At 36.8% G+C, this 25506-nt stretch overlaps 1 protein-coding gene across 1 annotated transcript in view; it reads left to right on the top strand.

Moving 5' to 3' along the window:
* The window catches only part of lrrc75bb (leucine rich repeat containing 75Bb), a 35452-nt gene extending 18974 nt beyond the window's left edge, over positions 1 to 16478 (top strand). The window contains exon 4 of the mRNA XM_028024514.1: positions 12623 to 16478. Coding sequence (XP_027880315.1) covers positions 12623 to 13238 — 616 coding nt within the window. The 3' untranslated portion in view covers positions 13239 to 16478. The remainder of the gene's footprint in view (positions 1 to 12622) is intronic.
* Positions 16479 to 25506: the final 9028 nt, after the last annotated feature.

The raw sequence follows: 25506 nt of genomic DNA on the forward strand, positions 1-25506 counted from the left end.
GTGTCTTGTCACTTTAATTCAAAATAAGCTGCTCCCTCCAACTCACATGTGAAAATATCTGCAAACATATGCGCAATTTTCAACTGTACATCTTTGAAAAGGAGAAGTAGAGCATTCAACACAACCAGCAAGAATGTAGCTAGTGGTTTCTTGTTGCCAAATCAACAACAAAACATTTAACTTCTCCAGCACCAACTGTTCAGCGGGTACAGCGGTAAAACCAGTTGACCAAATGTGCTGGAGCTCCGCTTGGTTTGCTTGCAATTGTAACTCAACAACTGGGAGGTTTTTGAAATGGCTCCTTTTCCAGACACCAAAAAACATTAACTTATTTCCCCAAAAAATGGCCTGGGTGTTTTTTTAAGCTCTTGGAGTGTTTTTAGGAGCAGTTGAGACTCAAATGCAAGTACAAAAACGTGCAAAAAGTGACATTTGCATACTAATTTGGAAACTTGACCTCTGCTTTAAAAGATATGTTTCTTTTTATTCAGTCTTTTGCTGAGGGAACATGTGCTGTCAGTTCAAGAGGCAGATCTGGGGTGCTAAAGAGGTGCACAGCCTTTAGCTGCTTCACTGATGATAGACAATGAAGAGAGCCTTAATCAACCCATCTGCTAAATGTTTCACTAAAATTTAATCCAAATCCAAATGAGCTCTGAGGCTATTTTCTTTCTTCCCAGTAAATGTGCCATTATCCTCTTGGAGCTGTAGGATACTAGATGGTGGAGGGAAACATCCCTTTTATTGGCTCAACATTTTCATGAGAGTTACAGTATTAGTTTGACAGTCATATTGTTAGAGTAGAGGCAATTTTGGCTCTATTTCTGCCCAGAATAATTATAGGGAATTCTCATTAATCCAGTTGAAACTGCTCAAGGCGCAAGAATGACATGTAAAACAGAAACATAGAAACCATGCTTCTCTTCTCGAAGTTGACTTTATACAGTAGAGCCATGCAGATTTTCATGTGCCTGAGCCAGACTAGCATCTCTACATTATACAGATGCCTGGAGGCGAAACAGTTAAAATCGATCTGAGGAATAAACAAGTCAGGAGCAAAGCATTGATGAAGCAGACATTGATCTGGCCATCCCACGGGTCTGTGGAACTGCAATCCGTTATGTTTTTTAAGTGCTTTTATTTCCTTCTCTTGAAATGAGTCAAATGTTCGTCTGCATGCTCAGCAGGAAATAACTTTCGACTGACATTACAGGAAGTTCTTCCTCCCAGTGGAAATAACATTGAATTTTGTGTAACGTTTGAATATTGCTGGACTGTAACGCAGCTCTAGCCATGTTGTGTTTTTCTTCCAATTAGTACAACAATCTTTGAAAGATTTTCCATCACTGCTTTAGATGTTAGATTGTTGCTGATCAGACAGCAACAATTTTAACTTTTGACCGGTTAGAACACCAATTATTTCAAGGAAATAACGTAGAGAAGTTGAGGATAAAAGAAAGAAAGTTTTGAAAAATTCTTTCTCTGATTGTATTATTATGGTTTCATGTTATTTGAAAATAACATGAAACAATAATAATTTGATTTTGTGTGTTCAGATTGACTTAAGGGCAACATACTGCTGTTTTTCTGGTTCTTATTGCCATTCCTGCTCACAATAAAAACTTTGCATTATGACTATAAATAAATCAATATTCACCAGATATTTTCCCCAGTAATCTAAAACTCTATGTAGCTTGATGTGTCATACCATTATTTTTATTTCTCTTGAGATATATGTTAGATTTAACCTTTTTGTCAGGAATTTTAGTAACAAGAATCAGCATGTGTAGCATTTTTAAAGTTTTAACTTTAATCAATAAAAAAATTCCTTGCCAAACATTTTTTTTTCATACAAATCAGAGATGTAAAAACAAAAAATGATTATTTTTTAAAAAGATATTTCCTTTTCACATTGCTGTCCATGATTTATGTGAGCATGTACATATAAATAGCTATAATTATAATTATATGTAACAATACTTACCATAATTGACTTCAATAAGTTGTTTTTGAAATACAATACATCACATCTTGCCATTTACTGAATTATAACATTCCCCACTTATTATTATGTTAAATCCCTTGTTAAATTAACAAGTTATTACCTCCAACATGTCTCTGCGTCTCTTGATGTTTTACTCATTCATGAGAGTAAATGAAGGGGAACATGTACTCACCAAGACTTGATGAGATACAAGTCTTGGCTGCCATTTGCTTTTCACTTTCACTGATAGGCCAAAATATTAACTGACTGTAAGATGATTTTTCTTGTTAAGAAAAACCGTCATATTAAAGGAGACTTTACACGTTCTGAAAAAAAAACAAGCAACATTTTCCACTCTCAGCTCTGTCTGGTTCAGTGTAGAGAAAGTGTTGGTTGCTTTCGAGCAGAAACTGATTAGCAAAATGGTGAAGCAAAGAGGCTTGAGAGTAATGATGAGCACTTACATTGTGTAACATCAAGGGACACAGCTAGTCTGAGAGGAGGCTGGAAAATGAGGTTGGACACAAAAAAAAAATCAATAGATGTATCTTTTAACGAAGAACAACAGTCGTCTGGGATCTGGAGGCATGACTGCGTAGCTCTGCTTTTACATATAAGGTGAATAGTCTGGGAAACTCAAGTACTGAAACTCCAAGCTGAGCATGTTGATACTCAATTTAAAGTACAAAGGTGCAAAAGTTTCTCGCAGCTGAGGATGACTGAGTACGTCTCTCAGCGATGTCAGACTGCAATATATACATTATTAACCCAAAGGAGATTGAACAGCCATACTAGCTGTGTGCTTCAAATTAGAGGCAATCAGTCCTTGGCAGAATACTGTTGCTTTGAAATGCTGCTCTAAATTGCTTCATTAGGTGACACAATTTTAATATATTTGGTGTCTTTGCCTGAACACTTATACACCATCAGATGTTTTATGTCCTACCTCTAGGTTTACATAATAATAAAGTGAAAAGGACCCTTGTTCAGTGCATAAAAGTTAACAACGTCCCAAAGGAAAGACAGGCTTCAAAAAGCAATTAGACAGTCTGCATGAAGCTACATTTAAACAGCCAATAGCTTGACACACGAGACTCTGCTCTCATTAGATCTCTGCATGGTTGCATCACTTTCACTTGAGGATATCAAGACATGGATTTCTCCCAACTTCTTTTCTTTCAAATTACTTTTAAAGGAGTCTTGTTTGTTACTGTAGGCTTGTTGTTGTCATTTTTTAAGCTTGTGACTTACCGTCCTACCTTGTAAAAGTATTTATTTCAGATTGTATCACATTAAAACCACAAACTTTATTCTGTTTTATTGGGATTTTATGCGATATGCTGACCCAGAGTAGTAAGTAATTGTAAGATGGAGTGAAAAGGATAAATGGTTTTCAGATTTTTCTGCAGATACAAATCGAAAAGTGTGACATTCATTTGTATTCATTAGTCGATGTTTGGAACCTCATTTCATTGCAATTAGAGCAGCAAGTCTTCTGGGGTTTGTCTCAAGCAGCATTGAACTTCATAAGATTGCATTTTTTGTCTATTACTCCTTATTGAAATGCTCATCTTAGTCAGGTAGATAGAAACCATCTGTAAACTAAAAATTTAAGCATTTTGTCAGCTCCATCCATCCTCCCATCAACTCTAACCAGCTTCTCTGACCCTACAAAAGAAAAAGAAATGCCTCCCTATAGTGTGATGCTAAAAATTTCAGTCTCATCTAGCAGCAGAACTTGCGATGTTACCTTCATGTAGATTTGGCAAACTTTTAATTGAACTTTTGTTGTTTTTTTGTAAATAATAATTTGGTTCTTTATCCCTGGCTGTCTGCTGTGTTCTGTCAAGCTGTGAACACCAGAATTTTTTTCTTAATCTTTAAAGCAATTTTGGAAAACTATTACCTTTTCCTTCCGCTTAGCCATCTTACATCATTTTGTTTCGGTGTATCACATAAAATTCAAGTATGATGCAATGGTTTTCACCTGGAAAAATGTGAAGATGTTAAATTGGTAATAATGATTCTTCTAGATACAGTCCGGACCGCAGGAACCAGACAGAGCCAGACAGAATAAATTCCTTTGGTGTTTTTTCATGCTTATGAATTACAGCTTAGTTCCTCTCATGGCTTTAGAAATACTTGCTGTGGGTTTGGCGTTGCAGGCATTTAACCAGCCTGTGGGTGGAACTGTGTCCATGAAGCCTGGTGGCAGCAGGTTCTGAAGAAAGTCTGTGCTCTGTCTCATTAAAAACTCTTTACATACTACATTCCCAGTGTGCCACCCACTCAGCTGCAGCACCAACTCCGCCTGCCTCATGATGTCGATCTCACCAAACAAACAAACAAACGGGTGACTTGGAAAAGCTGCAAAAGCAGGGAACCCCCTACCTTAGTAAGTCAACAGAGACAGATTTTATAATTTTCTTGCAGTAAGCAAACTGTGGCACAGAGGACTCCAGTGACTGACTACGTATGCCAGGATAATGTTGAAAACTTTCCCAGAACTTTTTCCAAAGCTGACTGCTATGATTTTATAATTGAAACCCATATGTGATGTGCAAAACAGTCTAAGGAGAAATTAATTCAGCCTTAAGAGCCAATCGTTTCTGAAAACTGGATAACTCAGGCAGATTTGAAGAACAGTTCTTTCTGATTGCAAAACTTCTGCTTTTTGAGTGGATTTGCTATTATTGTTGACTGAGAGCTTATGGCAATGCTTTAATATTTTTCTTAGTTTTGTGCTCCTCTCTGTATCGAGAGCTGTGAAGATGCATTTTCTCTTTGTATTCCCACACTTCAGTATTTCAGATCATCATCCAAATGTTAATATTAGACAATAATAACCATAGTAAAAACAGGAAGTTATTTTCAAATAATGGTTCCACATATTAACAATTTTGTTTACTGTGAATTTCCGACTGACCTGGCTATACAGTCAAATGTCTGACAGTATCCAGTAGGTGAATACTGAGCGTTTGGGTTTACCTACTATTGGAGAAAACATGGCTGGTCCTTCCAGATGTGACCTGACAACTAAAGTTACACCCTGAGGGTGTCAGTAACTCATTCTGTTAGTCAAAAAAGAATCAAAAATTATATTAAATGAACTGCAGGTCTGACTTGCCCCAGTAAAGGTCAGAGTTCAGAGTTGGCTAACACCAGTTACTGTTTTTCTTTAAAGACTGACCCACCTGCAGTCTTCTAGGGGCTGCAGCTAAGACAAGATAATGTTTGCACATTTTGTTTTAATGAACAGTCAAATTTTCATGAAAGAAAAACAAGAGTTTCTTGGTTAATACTGTATTTTTTGGCTTCATTAGAGAATGAAAGCAGATGTCTGTGACATGACAAAGTTTGACTTTGTATCTCACCTCCTTGAGTTTCCTGCGTTAAAGGAGTTTATAGTGTAAACTTTGAATCATATACTGAAGCCGGTGGTCTTAATCAGTAGTCTGAAGAGCAGCAAGGTCCAAAGTCTGTCCTCCAGAGTCAATATCCTTCATGTTTCAGTTCTTATCTGGTTCAACACACCTGAATCAAATGATGGCTCATTAGCAGGCTGCTGTAACTCATTATCATCTCATTTTAAGACCATAGCTGATATTAAAATATTCACTTCAATGATTAAGAATTGACTAAAGATGAACCAGAACTGTACATATTTTTAAATATTGCAATTGTTTTGATTACGTACTTTTGAATATATTGTTGCATTTCTCTTTTTTATCATTTTATTTTATTTACAGTTTATCAGTTTGTCTAAATTAGCTGTCATGGATAATAAAAAGGAGGTAGATGGACCATTTGAATGAGCTGTGTTGGCGTCTTGAACTGGACACACACTTTCTGCTCCTTAAGGAGAGGAGAGTGGAGTTAGTGAATCTCTACAGGTTTGATCAGAGTTAGATTGTATAATGAAAGGTTCTTACTAGCTGAAGAGTTGTTACTGACACAGGGGAAATACTCATATCCCAGGACGGCTGAGCTAATAGATGGACACGAAGTGCAGTTGAGTGGTTTGGTTAGCCGCTCTGCAAATTAAGATGCTGCTGATGGCGAACACGCAAGAGAGTTCTTGTAGGTTAAGAGGACATGTAAGACGACAATCCCCCACCCTTCAGGATTATGTCCAGTTTCTTTCTTGCAGGGCAATTATCCACATGCCTGGTGATTTAGAGAGATCAATTAACCTAATAGGCAAATCTTTAGACTGTGGGAGGAAGCTGGAGTACCCAGAGAGAACATCCAGACTCCATGCAGATCATATATAGCATTAGTCTGCTGTATTCTTAACTCAAAACAGGACAATTAAGCAGAGAGCTGTGGTGTTTTTAAGGCAAAACATTGAGTTTTTTACTTTTGAAACTCTTATTCTACATTTGACTTGTCTAATTGAGAGAAAGAATTGCTATAGAGCTGACTGGTGCATTGCTAATTTACGTGCTTCCAAGGATCAAGAACTTCGAAAGGCAAGGAAAATAACGACTACTTTCATCCGCAGTGTATCACAGTTCATTAAAAAATATTTTCTTACAGGCTTTTCTGTGGTTCTCTAAGGGCAGGTCACAACTAATTTAATTAAACAATTAATCAGTTTATAATTAAATTAACTGCTGGCAGTGTTGAGTGCAAATTAGCAGAGCGGAGTCAATATGGCAACTTGATCTTTACAGTAAGACACATCAGGAGTTACATAACGCTGTCTGGGATCCAATTTGTAATTGTGTCAAGTAACTGCTGATGCGTTCCAGCAAATTATCTTGACTTTTATTCCCTATTTGACTATATAAAAGACTAACTTGTCCTTAAGTGACTGCACTGGAAGTAAAATCTAGTTTGACATTTATTGTCGTTGTAACTGTCTTCATGGGTGGTATTTATATTTTGTAAAAACTTGGACTTCAACCAAGGTTCTTGAATCTAATGTGATTTATTTAGCATTAATCTTTGAAATCAGGCTTAGGGACTTTGTGTAGCAAAATGTTATTCTGCTTTAATGTTTCCGTAACAAAAGTGATAATTGAGCTCCAGCATTTTGTTCTGTAGTTAAAATCTCTTAATTAAAAGGCATCTGAGCTAAATATCTCGTTTGCACAGTAAAAATCTCTGATTCCTTGCTTGAACTACTTCACTGTGAAGTCAAACATCTCTACATACAGCTCTGGAAAAAATTAAGAGGCCACTTCAAATGATCATTTTCACTGATTTTACTTTTTATAGGTATATGTTTGAGTAAAATCAACATTGTTGACAACATGTCTCTGAAATTCTAAGCAAAAACTTAGTATTTCTTTGCAGAAAATGAGAAATGGTGAAAATAATGAAAAAGATGCATTGCTTTTTTTAATAATGTAAAGAAAACAAGTTTATATTCATTTAAAAACAATAATACTAATATTTTAAGAGTTCAGAAATTAATATTTGATTGGTTTTTAATGTGGTTTATTTTTTGTGCATCTTTCACGTTTGAAAGACTACCTGTTGACAACTTCCTAATTTAAAATATTTTATTTATAAAATTAATTAGCTTAATATTTTAGGTAAAATGTACATCTAGTTTGGGCATATTAATAGTTTAGTAATCAACACATGGAGGTGGAATCTCAAAATGTTCAAAAAAGCTTTTAAAAAATATATTTTTTCTCCTATAAAGACATAAACGATACGCAGATTAATTTAGTGAAGTTTCTGGATACTTGATTCTCTTGGTTAGAATAGACTACGGATCATGTATACTTTTAAGGAGAATAATAAATTAGGTTCAGATCACAAGTTGCAATCAGACCACACACGACAAAAAGGGGGAAAAGGCCTGAGCTGGACTGAAAACATGAGGCAGGAAAGGATGAATTACAACCTGCTTTTGGAATCAATAATCCCACGAATCACCACCACACAGCACCGCAGATCTTTTCCTTTCGCTTAACAAAGCAGAGGGAGTGACAGATAGAAAGAGCAAAGCCTGTCGATTTATGAGACTCCGTAACAAAGCAGGAAGCAGCAATAGATGCAGAGAGAATCCTCTCTGCGGCCGAGGAGGCAGAGGAACGAGGAAATGCAAACAGGTCTGACAGAGAAAAGATAATATTTTCCTCTTGTTAAAAAAAATAATCTCTCCCACAGTTCTTCCTCATTTGTTTGACAGATGCTTTCCCTCTGACATGTTCCAAGTCCAAACAAAGAAGTCTAATGTTCTGCTGCAAGCGCTAACAAGAAGGTTTCTGCAGCCTTATAGCTCTCCTATACATATTTAACCACACTGTTAAACAGACCAGATTGTTGCAGACTGGAGTGTGGGCAGAAACACTGAGACATGATCCAGCCTGAGAAGTTTCTTTTTTAAACAAAATATTCCTTTGTGGGGAAAAATTCATAAAACATATGCTGTTTAAAAACTGCAGCAATATTATTTTACTCTTATTTTGGGGAAAATACATAGATTTTCTCACTTATAGTTTCTAGTAGATGAGAAAATTATATCAGAAATATTATGGGGAAAAAATATTTTTGTTATTTCAGCAAAACAAACTTCTTTGATTTTATTTTTGAAGAAAATTTGTTTTGTTTTCCTAAGATACGGACATGATTTTAATCGAATAAACCATATTTTTAGACACTTTGGTATCATATTTGTAGATCAAAGACAGTTTAGAGACCATCTCACGATAAACTTTTGTCATAAATATGCATTGCAGGAATAAATGGCACTGGAAACATAATATTCTGTCCTTATAGACTGCATATTAATTTTAATTTGTATATATTGCAGCTCTAAAAGTTATCACGAGAAAACATGATCATCTAGGTCAAAATGACATCTTGTTAAATCACCTTTTTTGCTTCATCTTTCAATTTCAGGCACTTTACAAGACTAGCACAATTATGCAAAATCTAATTATGTCCAGATTCAAGTTGCATCAATCTAATTTATAGCAATGCAATCCTAATATACAGTCAGATTCACGTCGATTTACATGCAGCCCAATTCAATGTAATTACAATAAATTCAGCTTGTTGTGGTCTGCAATATTAAAAAGGAAACCCGGGCATTTGTAGCAAGTCTTAATGGAATTTTAGAAAATATCTTCTTTTAATACTTTGTAAAAATATATATATATATTCACTTGCTTTTGCAGCAACAGCTACGTCGTTCATGTGAGGCTTATTGTAATTTCACTCTGCTGGAACTTAGGGAGGGCTCAGACGAGAAAGGAGGACTCGAAGGTCTTTGTCAACGTCCTAATGCTGAGCCAGAAACATTTGTTCCCAGACTCCCTGTGCAAAACATTGTGATAAGATTCATATAAGAAAGTATTGACTCTCTGTCTAGTTAGAACAGAGACCAAGGTGGACCATAATGACCACCTTTTTTCTTAAAATGTTCTTTTCCTCAACAGAAAATCAAGCCTTATGGCGACAGTCCCAGAGGAGAGTTGTACAAGAGAAAGAAACACAAGGCATTGTTGGAAAACCAGTGAAATATCTCTATGACAGACATACACACAAAACTTGTGACTTGTTACAATTTCATGTTTACATTTATAATGCATGTGTCCCCAGAAGTTAGCAAATCAAACCCATACAAAACTGCAGGTAAATCATAAATTAAATAATATGCAAGGAAAGTTCAGAATCTTAGCAAATTTGTCGTTACATAAAATCTGAAAGCCTGGACAGGCAAGGCCAAAAGATACCAAAGTAGAAAGCAATGATTTAAAAAATAAGAAATACAGTTTATCCTTTTCACCAACTGCACCAAACAAAGCAGGTGTTAAAGGTCAACTAAATTGGTGGCCAGAGAATCTGTAGAACTCAGATAAAACTGCTGAAGATTGAGATGTGTCTGGAGTATGAAGGCGAATCAGATTACTGGGTTAATTGTAGTCGTGTATTTTAACAGCAAAATAAACGTCAACGTATACTGGCAGTGTGAGTTAAAAAATATGTCCTTATTGTTTTCTGTTAACCCACCGCGACTGCGTCTGGCTGGCAGCCAACAAAGCGTGCCAGTGATCCTTTTCCAACCTGTTCTGTTCAGACGCACTGATGTTTCCGATAGCACTACATCTGATAGCCTCAGATAGTCAGGGTTGTTTACCTTTCCAAACGTGAGATAAAGTGAATTCACAGGTGACAAAACAGGATTCGAGGATAAAAAATAAGCCCAGCTTCATATTGCTTAATAATTGAGAATGTTTTTTTTTAAGAAAATGTTTATTCTTTCTTATAGTTTTGACTTCTAGCTAAGTAAACTGAGTGTCAGATAGGTCCAGTTTAAGCACTTTTTAATTAAAAAACTTAACTTTTATGCAAATGTAAGTGATCAAACTAGTTGTGTAATGAAAACACAAATGGTAGAGCAATGTGGGGAAGTTGAAAAAAGTAGTATATCATCAACATAAAGGGAAACTTTCTGCTTATTGTGACTGATTAGTGCTGACAACATTGAAGTGGTTTAGATTAGATTATTCTCTTCAAACATCTTGTGAACCAGTAGAACCAGACTTAATACCAGAGGCCATCCACCAAAGCAGTAGTCGCTAAATAACAAAAAAAACAGACTTAATCAGTAACTCTGTCCATGAAAGACACAGATAAATACAGAGTGAGTTAACAAGGACTCCTAAAACAAATAACAAAAAGAGAAGATGAAATTAATGGCAGCAGTAACTGAAAATAACCCATAAATGGAGAGTAGTAAGAGAAAACAGCAGAATGAGGAGAAATGTTAAGTCCTTCAGCAGCCTAATCTCCTAACGGCTTGGGCTGTCTCATTATCTCAAAACAATGCCAAGGAATTAAATTTCGAAGCCTATTGGCTCTGGAAGATGAGAGAAAGGATAAAACTTGAAAAGGTTCCTGTTTGCAACTTGCTGTCAGGAGAAGGACTTGAAATATACTCCATTTAAAGCCTGCCAGCCAAGCTGCACCACATTGGCCAAAATAAATGTAACTGAACTGACTGAACATCCTGGCAACCTGCCCTCGGCGTAAATCACCCTTCACTCAATGCCTGCTTTCACCACCAGTCCCTCATGACCCTAAATGAGATTAAGCAGGTATGGCAAATCGATGGATGGATAACACATATTTAAAACCCCATAACAGAAAATAGTTTTGTGCTGTAAAGCAGTAATCAGAGTCATTATCTTCGTCTTCTTGCTGGTCGGTTAGCAGCACTTGCTCCTAGCTGCAGCAGAGGAAGAAAAAATCCCAAGACAGGATTTTAGAAATGAACTTGACTCAGCTTAAACGTCTTATAAACCTTTCAGTCACAGAGAGTGACCTATTTCTCGAGTATAATTAAAATTTTATTTTATTTTTTTTTTATCCTATGCATTTAGAAAGCAGCACCTAAAGTTGGTGTGAGGTGAAACTACAACCTCCTGTCATTTACGTGACTACTTTCCCTCATCCTGTTTTATGAATCCAACTGTTTCTATGTATTATTTATTTTTCCGTTAAGGTAGTTTTCTTTTTCTAGGAGTCTTACAGCTGGCCTAGAGGTGACACTCAAGCCAGAAAACAGCTGCTGCTTTTCCACAGATGACTTTCAGAGCAGGCGACAGAATTTGTTATGCAAGCCGCTCAGAGTCATACATTTAAATGCAAATTCTCTTCTGCACATTATTGATTGTTTGCTGCTTGCTGGGTTTTTTTTTTTTTTTGCATGCTTTGCAGACGCTCTGTATTTGTGGACTGTGTGGCACCCTATTAGAGAGCCTCTGAAATCAATAACTTCACTATCATTACGTATAGATTGCTTGCCTTTGGATAAATGACTCCCAGCGCAGAAGAGTCAAAGTACCTTAACTGTTTTTTAGTTTTTTATTATTATTATTTTGAACAAACAATAAAAAGCTAAACAGAAAATAATAATAAGTTATGCCATTTCCTGCTGCTCTCGTACATGTCAACAATGAATCATTTAAGCCTCCCCACACCAGTTCAACCCTGGAAGTATTCCCACATTAAATGGCATCTAAACATGACATTCTTATCTCTTACTGTACATTTATTTACACATTATTAACCTCAGCAATAGCATTTTTTTCCCTTTGAACAACAAAAACTCTTTAAAATTTCCTTCTCTTCTTAAATTGTAACCTACTTCTCTGTCATACAAAAGGTTTTGAATATTGCGTGGAAGTTTAGTTTCTTGCTTGAATGTAAATTGTATGGCTTTAAGTTTTACAAGGTACCAGAATTTCATTTCATGTAAGCCGCTACGTTTCCATTACAAATGTTCATAAAACTTTGTCGATATTCTGCTAATGTCAAATGTTCACAAATAAGAAACGATTAAAATCACTCTTGTTCTCCTTCCACTCCCTGTCATCTTCATCTTTTCCATGGATAGTAACATCCGTTTGTTTATCGCAATAAACAAATTTTAAAAATTTTTTTAAGTGCTTTCGTTGCAGTTTTGAGAAATTCAGCGGAACAAAACATCACATCCTAAAGCATGAGTTTTGTCAACATTGGAGAGCAAATTTATTTTTATTATTCTAATTTGCTCAATGCTATGCTCAGTGGAAATGCAGCCAGTGTTTTTGATGGTGACAGTGGTTAATACTCTTAAGCGTCAAAGATCTAACGAAGCTTTAAATGTTTGTTTTTTTCTTTTGTCTGAAGTCTGAAGACCACCCTGAAGAAGCGTCTGTCTGGTGACGTGGTGAACCTGTCAGGAATCCCGCTGTCCGGACGCGACGTCCACCGCGTGGCCTTCTACCTGCAGACCTGCAGTGAGGCAGTGTCGGCTGTGGACCTGAGCTTCGCCGAGCTGCAGGACGAGAGCTTGCGTCTGCTGCTGCCCTTCCTCAGCTGCCTGCCCAAACTGACCACGCTAGCCGTCAATGGCAACCGCCTCACAGCCGCCATACTAAAAGACCTGACGGAGACTGTGAAGGACCCCAGAAAGTTCCCCAGTCTGGCCTGGATCGACATGGGCAACAACGTGGACATCTTCACCGTCCCACAGCCGCTGCTCGTGGCCCTGCGGCGCCGCTTTGGTTTGCGCAGCAGCCTGCCCACCATCTATGAGTACAGCGAGGCACAGGTGTTTGGTAGCTACAACCCAAACATGGAGACGTCTGTGGAGGAACCCAGTCTGTATGAGGAGGGGGATGTAGAGGAAGACGATAGAGTGGAGGAGGAGGAAGAGGAGGAGGACAGACTGGAGCTTCGAGCCTGGGGCTTCAGAGAGGAAAACATGTCAAAGAATGTGCCGCTCCACTTCTGTGGGAGGTGATCGCCCAGGGCGGCTTTCTTTTAGACTGGCAGCCTCTTGTATCCTCAAGTCTAGCCTGCTCTGCTAGAGTGGCAGGAGATGCTGACGTTGACCCACACGTTTCTGAAAATAACTTTAAAATGAGTAACCATGTTGTGTGTCCCTGTGGACGCTCTGAACACTGCAGACAGCTCTGTGCTTTTACAGTCAGTAAGAATAAATTTGTACACTGATTTCATCTTTATTTATCCAGGGAGGTTTTACTGAACAGGCTTATTGTTTTCCAGTGCAACATAATTGTAAAACTGGGAGATTTCCTGTAAAAACTCCCAGTTTTCCAAAACTGTCCACTGGAGCCGTTTGGGAATTAAGTGCCTTAAACTCGGGCACATCAGGAGGAGCTGCTGAAGAAGACAGGATCATTACATGGCTTTTTTACTTTATGTAGGGCTAAAGCTGCTGGAATCAAGAATAAATATAAACCCGGCACTGTAAATATATTACAACAACTTTCCAATTAAAAACCCCTTTATTTATTTATTTATTTCCTGTCTCAGCAAACGCAGAAAGAGGGCGAAGGTTGCTTAGAAACGTACAGTAATTTTAATACCTCAAAACAATGCACTTTCATCTGCAGATAACAAAACTCTAAAATGAATAGAATAGAAAATGTAAACTTTTGAAATGAAATTGGGGAAGACAATAGAAGAAATAAGAATTAAGAGAAAGAAAGGCTAAAGGTAGAAATACATATAAACATGGATTTTCTTCAAAAATTAATACTTAAAAATTACCAAAAGCATCCATAAAACCATAAAAGCCAGACGTAAATGAAACGCATATTGAAAAAATAAGTAGATTAACTAGAACATGTAAAACTACTACCATATTTAACTAGCCATTTATATATTTTTTACCATTTTTGGCCATCCAATACTTTACCCTACATGTGACTCCTCAAAGTCAGCTTTATTATCAATTGCTACATTTGCCAGACTTGCAGCTAATTTGAGAATTTGATCCTGATAAACACACAGTGCGACACACAATACGCAGCATCTAAAGGAAAGCACCATAACGACAAACAGCAACATTAAACCAGCTTAAATCTATTCAGTGAGTTTCCAAAAAATTGTCTACAGTGTATCAGTTGTTTGTTAAAAATTCGCCAAAAATTGAATGTTTAACTTCTCGTAAAGTCGTGAAACTTTCTGCTGAGCCCTGGAGCTTCCCGGAGATTCTTCTGATGCCTCAGATATTTTTCAACTTGACTTCATTCCAGATAGCAACAAATTAACACAAAGCAAATCTTTGGAAACAAGATCACACACTGATGGTGTTTGGCAGAGACTTTTTGCCATTAAATGGAGCGAACTGTAGATCTGTGACAGAGACTTCTCTCCCAGCACAGGGTAGAGGAAGGACACCAGAATATTTTTTGTATTGTTTTGAGGTGGCGAGAAGCATAGCAAAACGTTTTCATTTTAATGTCTAAGAAAGCTGATCAGGAGAGGCTTGCAAAAGAAACAACAGCGTCAACAATTATTATGTTTTAATGGTCGTAGGGCCATTTTTATAAAAGTTTAATGGCCACAAGTCCTAAAACTGTATTTGGCAAAATATGCAGGCAGAGAGTCGCCTCATTAATATTAAACCCAATGTAAAACATGATTTCTCACCCACGGGGTGATGGACTCGTCGGAATAACAATTGGTGCTGAGCTGCACAGAGCGAACAGAGACGAGGCTTCAGGGAAAAGGAACACAAACGTCCTCAAGTCGTCCAGATAGATCTAGAAGATGTAGATTATTTCTGAAGATGACTCTAAGTGGATACACACTGAATGCCATCATCCAGTCTGGTCAAATGTGAGGAGGAAATGTAAACTTTGCATGGAGTCAAAGGTGTCGGGTGCAAAGTAGTTGTGTTTTAACTTTGTTTTTAGTAAATGATCATAATTGGACGCAGATTTGTGAGAAGTATTTACGTTTTAACATTTCAATAAGTTTCATTTAATTTGCATTCTTTAACGTCCGTTCTGCTGTCTCCTGTTAGTGAGGTAATGATGCATTTGAGCAGTATTTTGCGTTGGCTCCTGTGATTTTCACCATGACTCATTAAGAGGAAGATACATTTGTTTCCATTTTTTCCCGAAAATAGGATTCATTTGTCGTACTTCTATGAACGATACATCTGTAGCTGCTGCTAAGTGTCTTTGCAGAGAAAAGCCATGTCCTGATACACACACTCAGACCTCACACACAGTGTTTGGGTGCGAGCCGCTGATGAACTGATTACTGCCTCTATCAGGCCTCGTTATCCCCCTTCTGTCACAGATGGTGTGGAGAGCTTCGATTTTTTTATTTTTTTTTTCTTAGAAAATAGGACTGGCCCCAGATAATTTTGGCCAGAGATGATTTCTGAACGTCTCTATTTATGAATTTGACTGAGCGGAACAACCGTTTTTAGGGTTTAATCACCACGTACAAGGAGGCCACAACAAGCAGCTCTGCTTTTTCTGTTGTTGTACAGGAAGCTCTTTGTTGTAGCATGAAAACAATCTTTCTTTTCTGACTACAGTTTTTATTTTATTGATGTTACTGTTTTGTGTTGATTTTAAGCAAATAGTTGTGACTTGGAGTAGAGAGAATTTCTTCAACCGAACTAGTTTTTCAGTAAATTTGAGCATTTGTTGGTAAATTAAAGACAAAAATTGAAACTTGTGAATGCAGCTCCACATCTGCTCGCTCCGTGTCCTGCCTGCAAACAATGTGGTAGGGTTTGTTTTATTTCCTGCTTATTATTTTTGCGAAAATCTGCTTCCTTGTCTTCTGAGAACAGAACGGCAGATTTGTGTGCTTGCATAAGTTACTGTAACAAGGTAATTAGAGTGTGTGTCTGTTTATGTTGTGGACACACAGAGTAAATTGCTACCTTTGATCATAGAAATGAAATGTTTGCTCATTTGCACTTTTAAGAACGACTCCGTCTCTGTATGCATAATTTGTTTGTTTTTTTCATTGTGACTCATTGGCACAAAAACAAGCCACCTCAGTCGTGTGTCCTAAGAAAACAGATTTTTTTTCTTAACTTCTTTGGTTTGCAAGTTAAATCTTCAACCTTTTTATTAACGTTGGTGTTGTGATAAAAATCATTTGTGAGTCTGCTCGGTCTTGGTTTTTGCTGTTCTGGTTCATTTCTAAGGTGGAAATAGTGTTTGCCTGCAGCTGCTTAAAATAAAAAGTGATTTCAATAAGATAAGCATTTTTATTGACTTTGTTTTTTGGGGGGGGTTCATCATGTCTGGAATAATAAAAATATTCCCCTAAGGTATAACACTATAAAGTTTAGCCTCATCCCAAAGTTTAAAACTGAAACTCAACAAAAATCCATTTGTTTTGTGCTTAGTGATATGAATAATGGTTTTTACTGGAACACAAACAGCTATAAAATTGAAGTAGCTGTTTCAGTGCCAGGTTTTCTTTTTTCCAAGCAGGAAATGTGAGTATGTGATGGCCACATCATTCTGGGATGTTTTGCTAACCCTAACATTCAGTTTTTGACATGTAACATAAAGCCGGCTGCAAAAACTGGATTTTTTTTTTCTATGTAATAATTGAAACTCTAGTACTGGGGACATGATCTGTTTTAATTTTCAACTTTTAGAACATAAATAAACATATTACCTTACTTAGCAGCTTTATAAACCTCCATAAAGCTGGCTATAAAGACTATAGTTATGTAATGAAGGAGCTATTTCTCCATTTTCAGTTAAATCTTAGAAGTTAGATTATTTACTCATTTTTATTTTTTGCTTATTTTCCAGTTGATTTTATAATTAGAATTTTTGTTTAATTTGTTATTTATAATATGTTCTTTGGTTAGTAATTCACTTGATTAGATAATTATTTTCAGTTTGGGATGTGGGTGTTTCACAGTATAAATAGTAGATTTTAAGTAGCTCGTTATGCACGTGGTCGGTCATGTGGGGTTTTTTTTACCAGTCAGCCATTTTGTCTGTCAATCAGTCAGAGAACAGGTGCAGGAATCACAGCAGGAGAAGTAGCAGAATCCTGTGGAGCCTGTAACTTGTTTTATCTGAACAGAGGAATAAAACAAAGGAAGAAACTTGCTTTTTGACCCTTTTGATCGTTTGATCGATAAGCCCACGGTGCATCAGGTGACTATTTGAGTTGGATTCACCTTTTGTTTTGATCACCTTTAAGTCTTAGGTTTTTTTATTTTTGAATTTGAGTTTTGTACTAACCACTGCTGACGCTATCATTTCTTCCAGACAAGGCTTTTGAATTTTGATGAAATTAGATATGAGAGTTAAATACTGTGCATTTATAAAGCACCAATGGCAAATGTCACCTCAAGATACTTTACTAATGGGTTCTATTGATTTTTCCACCACTTTTCTTGTTTGGTATGCACACAAAATGTCTCCTTCAAACCAGCTGTGGACAATATGTTATATAATATAATTGATTGTAAAATTATTTAAACCCCTGAACATTTTTACACATTATCACTTCACATTTAACATCATAGCACTCATATGGATTTTATGCGATAGACCAACACAAAGTAGTGGATTAGTAAGAACTGAAATATGAGAAATATGTCACATATTTGGATTCACCTGCCCTATTTACTCAGATACCCCCAACATTCAGAGGGCCATTTAATCTCAGTATGAATCCAGCTGTTCTGTGAAAGTTGTGAAGGAGATTTGTTGGAGAACGTTAGTGAACAACAAATATTTCCACTAGTTCCTAGTGGGAATATCTTAGTACACTTGAAATAAGATAAACTAACTTAAAAGTAACTTTTTAGTAAATTATAGGGCCTTGTTTTAAGTAAATAATTCCTTAATATTGATGAAAATGTTCTAGATCGATTGACAGATAAATTAACTTATAACATGGAAAAAATGTCTTGTTATAAGTTAAATAATCTGCCAATAGAACAAATACTTTTTCATCAATATTAAGAAATTATTTACTTAAAACAAGGCCCTATAGCTTCCTGAAAAGTTACTTTTAAGATAGTTTAACTTATTTCAAGTTTACAAAGACATTTGAACTAGAAACTAACTTAGACAACATAGGAGCTTGTTTTAAGCCAATAATTCCTTAATATTGATGGAAAAGTATCAGTTCTAAGGAAAATAATCTGTCAATGGAATAAGACATTTTTCCCATATTATAAGTTAAATCACACCTTGAACAATTTTGTGGTTTTGCAGTTTATTAAAGGTCATTTGAGACTCTACAGGACTTTTCCCAAGGGCCAACATCTTTCCTGGTCAGGTAAAATTTCCACTATTCTATGTTCTTAGAAACAAACCCCTCTTCCCACTTTGTGTGCATAAGATAGCGTTGCTCCTTTTGCATTAATCACCGACTGTGGACAGTACCAAAATCCATGAAAGTGCATAGCGCTCATTCTTCTCAGACTCTTTGCAGAGATTCTGATGGCTCAGCTTTCCATGTCAGCATCTAACAGTGGTGTTGATGAGAGCGGCCTCCCTGCACGGGCCTGTCGAAGGGCTGAATAATGTCAACATCCTGCTGACTCGTAGCGACTCTGCTGGCGAGGGGGTTCATGTTCGCAGGGGGAGAGCCCCAGGCATCCATCTGTGATCTCCATCCGTTCACATAAAGGAAACAGCAGAGTCGGATAACGGAGGATCGTGTTCTGGTTTGTAGCCAACACTGAAGTGCTTCATCATGTCTGCACGTTGTGTCAGACATAAACACTGTCTTGTTTACACAACTAGAGGATTTGCATGGTTTAAACAGAAATGATGATTACTGTTTGAGAATTTGATCAAGAATTTTGAGAAATAGTATTAAAATAGTAATAAAATACTTAATTAGATGGAAAACTTCAGCAGTTTCAGTAGCCACTGTTGGTTAATGTGAGATTTTATATTTCCTTTTTCTTAGAAGATTTAACAAAGCGCTTTCAGCTACAAAGTCATTCCTCGAAGAGCGCCGCATAACCTTTCAAAAACAAAATCATGATTAATTAGCCGGTTATTCCTCTGTGACTTATTAGATCAGTGAATCCGGGGCGTCAGTTTCTGCTCACCAATTAGTTTTACAGACTGTTATTAAGATTACGACAAGTTTCATCAAGACCCTCACGTAGGACAGTCGGCAACTTGGGGGAAAAAATGACAAAATGTGGAATTCACCAACACAATTGCTCAGTTTTCTGCACAGCACACATTTTCAGCCTTAAAGTTAAACTCTGTACAGAAGTTTATCAAATAGGAAAAGAAAAATACTTTTTAAAATGTCGATTTGGAGATGCAAATGGGATTACTAGACAAAAGAAAAATATGTTTTTTTGTTCTTTAGTTGTTTGGCTGGTCAGTACATTGGTTGTTGTAATTTCAGGTACTTGTTTACAAGGTTTAAGCACAGAATAAATTAATTACCAATTATTTCTTTTATATCAGTGTCAAAATAAAATGTCTTCAAGTCACACGATTAATGACAAGTTTTAGAGAACACACAAATATAGCGAAGGACTTTGTTTCTGCTGTATGTGAATCTAACGCTAAATCAAGTAAAGGATTTTTTATTTAACCGTTTGATAAAATGTGTGGGTGAGATTAAAGCACCTGATTCTTAAACCAGCAGTGGAGCTCATTAGTCTGTGACCCGGTTCTGATCAACAACCATAACAGGTCACAGGTTTGCACAGAATGTTCTGGCTTCCATTTAGGTAAGAAACATTTTCAATCGTCTGAATTTTTTTTTTTTTTTTTTTTGCGTTTCATCCTGACACACAGGCTCTTAGACTTGCACAGACAGACCAGTGGATAATGAATTAGAGAACAGTCTGGTCCATTCATCACCACTGTAGAAATTTAACAATTATAAAGATGATGTCATTTAGGATTAAACCTAGACAAATGTGTAATTAAATTGCTGAAAACAACATAGCTAAAAATTTTTGTTATTATTTCTGAATGGCATGAAAAACATTTTCATTCTTGAATAAACAGATTTCATGTTCAACAAATTTTATGTGAGGGATTTTGTTTAATAAAATATGTGGGGGTTTAAGAGGGTAAAAATATATATTATGTGATCCACTCCTGTTTCCAACTATTGATCCACACACCGCTTGTCCAAGGTATGAAGGAAAACCCAGACATCCCCGTCCTCTGCAGCTCTCTCCAGCTCTCTCCAGCTTATTATCTGAGACTCCCAGGCGTTCCCAGGTCAGGAGGGAAGGGTAGTCCTCCAGTGAGCGGCCAGTCTGCCCCGGAGTGTCAGATTACAGTGAAAGCTGTCTACCTGATAGGTTCAAATAGGGCTAGCTATAGCTTGTTCAGTGTGGTTTTCACCACTGTTTCCTTTCCAAGCAGTCTTCCATGGTCTTTCCTGAGTCTTTCTTAATCTGAACCAAAAGGAAGCGATGGCACAACTCATGGGCTCAAACTCTTCCAATGTGACGATTTTGAGGTGGAGAATGCACACCTGTGAATAATATAAAAGAAGAAGAAGAAATACTTTATTCATCCCAGCAGGGAAATTATTTCGCAGTTACAGCAAGAATTTTTTTTTTTTTATACACAGATTAACACACACGACAGGAGCTGCGTCTGCAGGCAGCCAGCTGAGCCGGCACCATTTTTGAAGGACATGCGGCAAAGGTCGTCGGGACCGGGAGTCAAACCCGCGACGTCCGCGGGTCTGAGGCCTCCAAATGTGGGGCGTGCTAACCCCCTGCGCCACCACAGCAAGCCCCAAAGATGAAATATTGAGATTATCCTGAATTTATCTGTCATTTCACATTTAGCCTAGTCATTTTCTATCCAGTCTATTGCGTTCCTATGATTGATTCTCATCTCCCTTCAGTGCGCCGTCTGGGATTTCTCACATGGAGCTTGATTTCATCCTGGTTAATTATCAAACATGAGGAGTTGTGAACAAATTTTAGTCTGCCATGTTTGTAGTTTGGGAATGGCACTCTTTGATTGAAGAAAAAACAAACACATTTACCAAGGGAAACAATTAAGTTGTTTTGTCTTATGTTATTTTATTTCTATTTTATCATTTTATTATGAAATTCTATGTTCTAACGTCAGTAGCATGTTTTTATTTGACTTTAATGACATTAAGATGATTAATGTTTTTATCTTGTCAGAACTATTTTAGATGTCAGTGTCAATAAAACATAATCATATGTTTCATTTATCTTAAAGCTTATGTTAAAGTGTTGTCTCATAATTATTATGTTACTAATGCTTGTCAGAGGTTGTTGGCATGTTTTTCTCTTGTTTTAATTTCTAAACTGGAAGTTTGATGAAGCATATTTTGATTCAACACTAGAATTTAGTTTTCCTGATGCCACACCTGGCACCAGTGAATCTAATTAGTGGTTGGATTTTCAAGCGTTTGTTAACAACATCATTCTGTTTCGAATACCAGGATTATCAGTTTTGTCCCAAAACTCTCAGCTGTTTGTTGGGAATCTGAAGATGAGGAGACATTTTAGTTTTCAGCGTTACTGTAGACTTATATGATAAAGAATTTTGTATTTGTTTTCCAAACTAAACAGTCTGGAAATTTAACAAAAAAACAAAAAGAGACTCAAGATGGTGGATGATTTATTTGTTCTAAGTGAACTCACTGTTAAATTCACATCACTTTATTTCTATTAGGTTTATGGAATTATCTTTGAAATAATTTGATGCTTACAGTTTCCACTAAAAGAAAAGATGCTGGTCAAGTGTTGCAAAAGAGAACACTTCAAATTACATTGATATTGATTACAGTGAAGCTAATGATGACTTATAAGTTAAGTTATGTTAAGTGAAGTTAAGGTATTATGAAGTTCCCTGAAGTTTATACTGGATAATCAGCGATGAGGTCAGAGCTTAAAAACCTAGAATATTTACTTGCAATTTATTACTTCCTGCCTCGTAATTCTCTCCTCTTCCTCAGAAATCCACCTTTTCTCAGCCATGTAATAGAAGTGGCTTTGGAAAGCACGCATGCGCCACCTGGTGGCTCTCATAGTTAGCTGCAGGGAGCTGGACCAGAGTCAACCAATAACATGTGTTAAGGAAGGATTTATTTTTAATATACCTCTCTTCACAAGGATGTTGAGAAACTCTTTGCTTTGCTCTTTTTTTCTGACATGCTGCAACCTATCAAACAAAAGAAAGAGAGCAGAACACACATGCGGGATCGTTCCCAGAAAGACTGATTCTGTTTTTAGAGGTTTCGAACTAAATCAAACAAACGGCTTTGTTGTTTATTTTGGAGTGTGTCGAAATGAGGATCATTTGGATCAGAAACACACTTGCATTGTCATTGCATGCTTTAAACTAAACCTGGCCTTAATGAGTTTATAAAAGTGTGTGCTGTAGAGGAACACCGAAGCAGCTCATGTTTCACAATCCTGCAGGAAGAGAAGAGTTGCACTCTCAGGGATTTATCGGTGTGCAGGCCGTGCACAGTTTGAACATGTCAGCTGGACCTCGTCCAAAGTTAGTTTCTAAATTTGTTGGAGTGAAAAAAGAAATCCATCAGAGGTCTATTGTTTTCAGAAGAATTAGCTAAAATAAACTGCATTTCCCAGAATAATCCAGGTTTTCCCGTAAAAGATTTTAATCACCACCAGGCTTAACTAGTAGCAGATTGGAGATTTGGTCAACTTATTGTGCAAGGGGAGAAAAGTGAAATAAGGTCAATAACACACCAGACGAGGTAGCATGAAAAATAAATTTAATGTCAATTTGATTCATTAAACAGAGGAAAATATAAATAAAACTTCCACAGAAACAGAAAAAAAGCAGGCGAAAGAACATGATACACTGCGCACTGAGGAGGTATTAATGAATGTCGTTCACACTTTCTTCACATCTCAATGACTTGAAACAGCTATCTGCTGTGTGTTTGGTTTGTGGTATTTCTGACAGATGTTTATGTCTTGATGCCAAACCATTTATCTAAACAGTTTCCCACTGGGAGAACGCGTTGTGCTAGTCATCTTACAGGGGGGTGAATTTCCTGGGAACACATGCTGAATCACAGTTAAAACTCTGAGTGCTTTCCAAAATTTCTACAAATAATTCTTTAGCTTTTTCTTTTTTGTTTGTTTCGTTTTTTCTCATGTTGAAAACCTCAGATATTCAGTTGTTTCTAAACTTGCCAAATCAAAGCTGTGTTTTATTTCTACTCTGAAGCAAAAAGAAAAGGATGTTTGCTTTTTAAAATGATTTAAAAGGAAAGATAGGTAAAAATATGGCGTTGGCTTGTATTGCGGCCCCTTTACTGCAATATCCCCAAGACAAAACCAACCAATTACAAGAACATTTAATCAACAGAGTCAACATGTGTGTAATTCAATCTAATCATAGATCCAGTTATAAAATTATGTACTTTTGGTTACATGGAAGATGATATAAATGTCAGAAAGCTAACGCTGCCCAACACTCTGAACGCAGCAACCCTTGTTAAAACACGATGGTGGCAGCATCATACTGTGGAAAAATATATGTAAGCACCAAAAGGACTGTTACCCCAAACATTCACCCAGAACTGAAGGTCATTTCACATTCATGTGGTAAATGGTCTAGTCAAAGTTCAGACCAAAATCCACTTGAACATAAGCTGGATTTTGTTTGAACAGAACAGTCTTTTAATGTACAAATGTGTTACAGATAAACCTCAAGAAGCTGTAACAAAAGGTTTTGTTATCATGTATTGACCTTTAGGGGCTAAATACAAATTCCTGCATTTGTTGTTTTTTTAGATTTTTATTTGTAAAAATTGTTAAAAAGCATGTTTTTCTTCCACTTCAAAATAATGTTGGTCTGCCACTCAGCATCCCACGAACATATATTTGTGTTTGTGGATGTAACATGAAGGGTGTGAGCAGATTTCAGGCACATCTGAGGTGTTGGATACAAAAACAAAAGTGAGTTTAGAGAAAAATAAAATATTCCAACGTCAAAAGTTCTCCTAAACGATTTGTGTGAAAGTTTCGGATTGTTTTATTTCTGTGAACATGAATTTCTAATTTATGACGCAAGAGGATGTTGGTTGCTTCAGCCTTTTGCGGTTTCAGAATGACAGGGGTTGGGCATCTTGCCTGGGAGATATTTAATAGCTTCAGTTCTGGCAGCTGTTCTACTTTTAAAGCAGCTCTGGGAGATTTCCAACCGCTTCTAATTTACTGACATGCCTGGGTCATCTTTGCGTGAATTTGTTGGACCTCAGCTGAACTTTCTGTTTGCAAATGTGTTCAAGATGACCACCATCCTCTTTTTCTTGTTTTTTTAGTTGTTTGTACAGGCAGAATTTTATGTGCACATTTGTTTGTGTATTTGATGTAATCCATTTATTCCACTGCCAAGGAAATGTTCCCTGTGCAAACTGGAACACACAGAGCGATAAAAAGTCAAATCCAACCTTTCTTGACAAATACCCTTATTTTTTGAATTTACAGGAACTCTGCACATGGATCTCTGTTTCGCAGAACTCTGCTTTTATTTGTTTAGCTGTTCATTTTCAAACCTGTTTGAAAGAAATACCTAAGGGCTTACGTAAAGTTTACTTTTGGTGGCTTTAATCACATGTGTCTACTTATTGCTGTGCTTTAAAACAGTAGAGCAGAGTACAATGCAGGGTGTGTTTCACCCCTGGGAAAGTACCCTTGTTCTTACAGACGTAAAATTTATCTCAAAAAGTTCCTGTTAACTGCAATTACTGGATTGCACAACTAACAGATGACAGAGATAATCAAACCCACTGTTGTGTTGATTTCTAGTTTAATGCAACGTCAGCTGACAACAGATATCTACTGTTGGAGAATGGGAATGTTAAAACATCTCATGACGTTTTCACATGTCGCCTTAAACAACAACCCATTTGCTCTTTTTTCTCTGTTAGTATGCATTCTAAGTCAGTAATACACATACTTATATAATCCTAAATATAATTATTTTGTCTTTTTAAATCAGTAATGAGTTGTTCAGATTATTTCAAGTGTTTGTAACTTTTCAAGCTCCTCTGGTGTGGAAAAAGCTCCCAGTTTGTCCCAGTTTTAGTCCATATAAGGGAGACACTCTGTCTACTTGTAAGACTTGGCTTAAAACTTTCCTTTTTGATAAATCCTATAGTTGGAGATGTTTGGGTTATGCTGAGGTATTTCTGTAGCTATGCTGTTGTCTAAAGGACATACTTTCCCATTTTCATCGCTGTGAAACTCCCACTACTCTCCAGTTATGTCTTATCTGCAATTATTGTTGCTG

Source organism: Xiphophorus couchianus, chromosome 8, assembly GCF_001444195.1.
Source record: "Xiphophorus couchianus chromosome 8, X_couchianus-1.0, whole genome shotgun sequence".
NCBI classification, from domain to species: domain Eukaryota; kingdom Metazoa; phylum Chordata; class Actinopteri; order Cyprinodontiformes; family Poeciliidae; genus Xiphophorus; species Xiphophorus couchianus.